At 57.0% G+C, this 2,612-nt stretch overlaps 2 protein-coding genes across 2 annotated transcripts; one reads left to right on the plus strand and one right to left on the minus strand.

Annotated features, from left to right (window-relative positions):
* Window positions 1-355: 355 nt before the first annotated feature.
* Window positions 356-1,469, plus strand: PHACADRAFT_155199 (uncharacterized protein; the record flags this gene model as incomplete). The annotated part of the gene is made up of 4 exons (XM_007403077.1): window positions 356-625; window positions 684-907; window positions 961-1,068; window positions 1,124-1,469. The coding sequence occupies 4 exons, from the start codon at window positions 356-358 to the stop codon at window positions 1,284-1,286; spliced, it is 765 nt and encodes a 254-aa protein (XP_007403139.1). The 3' UTR covers window positions 1,287-1,469.
* A 499-nt stretch (window positions 1,470-1,968) lies between these two features.
* On the minus strand, window positions 1,969-2,547 carry PHACADRAFT_109147 (uncharacterized protein; the record flags this gene model as incomplete). The annotated part of the gene is made up of 1 exon (XM_007403078.1): window positions 1,969-2,547. A coding segment is annotated over one exon (579 nt), but the record flags the coding sequence as incomplete, so codon positions are not given.
* Window positions 2,548-2,612: the final 65 nt, after the last annotated feature.

Raw genomic sequence — 2,612 nt, forward strand, 5'->3', positions numbered from 1 at the left:
TGAGTCATCAGCGGAGCTATTGAACGAACCAGGGGATCAAGACCAAGATTCCATGTACTTGCACGATCCGCAGAGGCTCAGCACATCCCGTACGCCTACGCCGCAGCCTCAGAGGGCAGCTGACATCCCTCGTTCAACCCGTACTTCACGACACCCCCCTCGAGAGTCTAACTGGACGGAGCTTGACTCTACCCGCGTACCAGGCCCACCGATACGCTCGCCTTCGCTGCCGCCTTCACCGATGCGCATATCCGATCCTGAAGTCCATCGGGCCCAGTCTTTCTTCATGCCGACGTCTCTCGCTGCGTCGGCATTTCCGACGAGATGGGTGTCTTCGCTGCTGTCACGCTCCGTGATGTCTGTGCAACCTCCGCCAGCACCTCCGAGTAACATCGATGGGCTGCCAACGCAAACTCGGGCGGCGACGGCCCCCGATATCACACATGGGACGCCTTTTGCGCCGCACCCGTACATACCGCCAAGCGGGGCCCCAGGCTTCGCGGGTGACCGTGCGTGGGACAAGGGCTTCGAATTCGACAAGGAGAACGTCGAGCGTGCGAGCGTGAAGCTCGCGGGCCGCAAAGAGGGCACGCACAGCATCCTGACTGTTGCTCTTGCAGACAAGGTGAGCATGCGCCTCTTCCCCACGTCTCGGGCGGTCCTGCTCATGTCTTTGGGGACAGTTGCGGCCGCACCTGCCAGCGCTTAAACGGTTACCACGGTCATGGACAATGATGTACAGCCTCGACCAGCACGGCATCTCGCTGAACACACTGTACACGCGCTGCGAGGCGCACGCAGGGGGTGCACTGCTCGTCTTGCGAGACGCGAACGACGCCGTGTTTGGCGCGTGGATGGGCGAGGGCATCCGCATGTCTAAGGGCGCATACTACGGAAGCGGCGAGTCGTACGTGACATCCTGCTTGTCTTGTCTGAGGTTAGTGCGCTGAACGGACGCAGGTTCCTGTGGAAGCTCCTGCCCGAAGACAGGCTGCGGGTGTACAAGTGGACGGGCAGGAACGACTACGTCGCGCTCTGTGAGCCAGAGTACATCTCGTTCGGCGGCGGGTGAGGTCCTACTTGTCTCCCTGTTCGTGTGGTTTCTTACAAAGCGCTTGGTTAGCGACGGGCACTACGGCTTGTACCTCGACGCGACGCTGTCGGACGGCTCGTCGGCGCGCTGCCCAACATTTGACAACGAGCCGCTGTGCTCGGCAGGGCCGAGACAGGGCGAGGGTGTGACATTTGAGTGTGTCGGGTTGGAGGTATGGGGTATCGGAGGTTGACGTTGAGGCTTAAAGCTCGGCGTGCGGACTCTGAACAATCTAATTGTATACTTGCATATGTAAAGCATCAACACATTCACCTCTCCAGCCCGTTCTGTCGGGTGCAGGGAACTCGTATTTGTATAAGGTTTGCCTAGAGACTAGATCTGCATGACGAAACATTCGTCACCCAAAAATAAACTGCGAATGTACCTGTGTCTCGGCGCGATACCCGTTGCGAGTAAGCTCGCGCTTCGAGTGCCTGACAAGTACATACACAGCGATCTACAATCTCCCGGCTCAGAGCAGCCGACACCTGTCTCGTGCAATATAAGTTGCAAAGGATTACGACAATCCTAGTGAAATTACAATATGTATAACATAGCATGCGTCGTATAGTTCTATCTCCTCCAGCCTAGCAGCGACGCGCTGTCCCGTACGCAGTGTCCACCGTCACGAACGACCCCATCCAACTGGTCTCCGCGTGCTGTCATCCTCGACGTGGCTGCGTGTGTCCCGCAGGAGAGCTTTTACGTGCGTGCCGAGGAGCTGTCGCAGCGCGGGTATATGGTATAGTAATGCGCGGGACGACACGATTTAATCGCGGGGGCCGTGGCGGATGAACTTGGGGTCGAGTTCAGTGCCGTCGTCGACACTGGCGGATGCTGGCGGGTCCGCGACGAAGACGTTGTCGCCCTTGATGTTAAGGAATGTGTACTATAAGTTGGTGTGAGATAGGTCGTGCAATGCGAACAGTGTAGAACGGGGAATAGGGTCGAGTGTAACATACCTCTGCTAGTTCTGCCCCGCTCGCCCTGTTGTAATTGACATAGACTAGGTTAGGCTCCATCATAACTGGCCGCAGACCAGCCGCTTCCAGCAGTTCCCACCAGCTCAGGAAGTCTGGAAACCTCTTGCCCCAGACGTGAAGCTCTATATGTAGCTGGCCGAAGGGTAACAGCTTGCCACTGTCCACGTAAGGTTGCACCATAGCCCTGAGCGTGTCAAATTCATAGCCTTCGATATCAACCTTGAGGATGTCAATGAATGTGTGGCCATTCTGCTTCATAACAGTTTCGAGCGTGTGCAAGTTGTTCTCGTCGCTGCGGTCTTCTGGGCCAAGCTGAACTTGCGTTTGGAAATGTGTGCGGTGCTTCTTGGTGAAGGACGCGTGAGAGACTTGACGACCAAAGTCCTTCCGGGAGTGGTCATAGCCCCATATCGTGCAGCCTTCGGTGTTATCCAGCACGGCGGCTTCCCAAGCAGAGTCCCAGTCCATCCCTGAGTGCGTGTCAGCGCTCCGATATAGAGAAAGCGCGTAATAGACGCACCGAAGGAGTAGATGAC

This window comes from Phanerochaete carnosa (assembly GCF_000300595.1).
Source record: "Phanerochaete carnosa HHB-10118-sp unplaced genomic scaffold PHACAscaffold_728, whole genome shotgun sequence".
In the NCBI taxonomy this organism is placed as follows: Eukaryota; Fungi; Basidiomycota; class Agaricomycetes; order Polyporales; family Phanerochaetaceae; genus Phanerochaete; species Phanerochaete carnosa.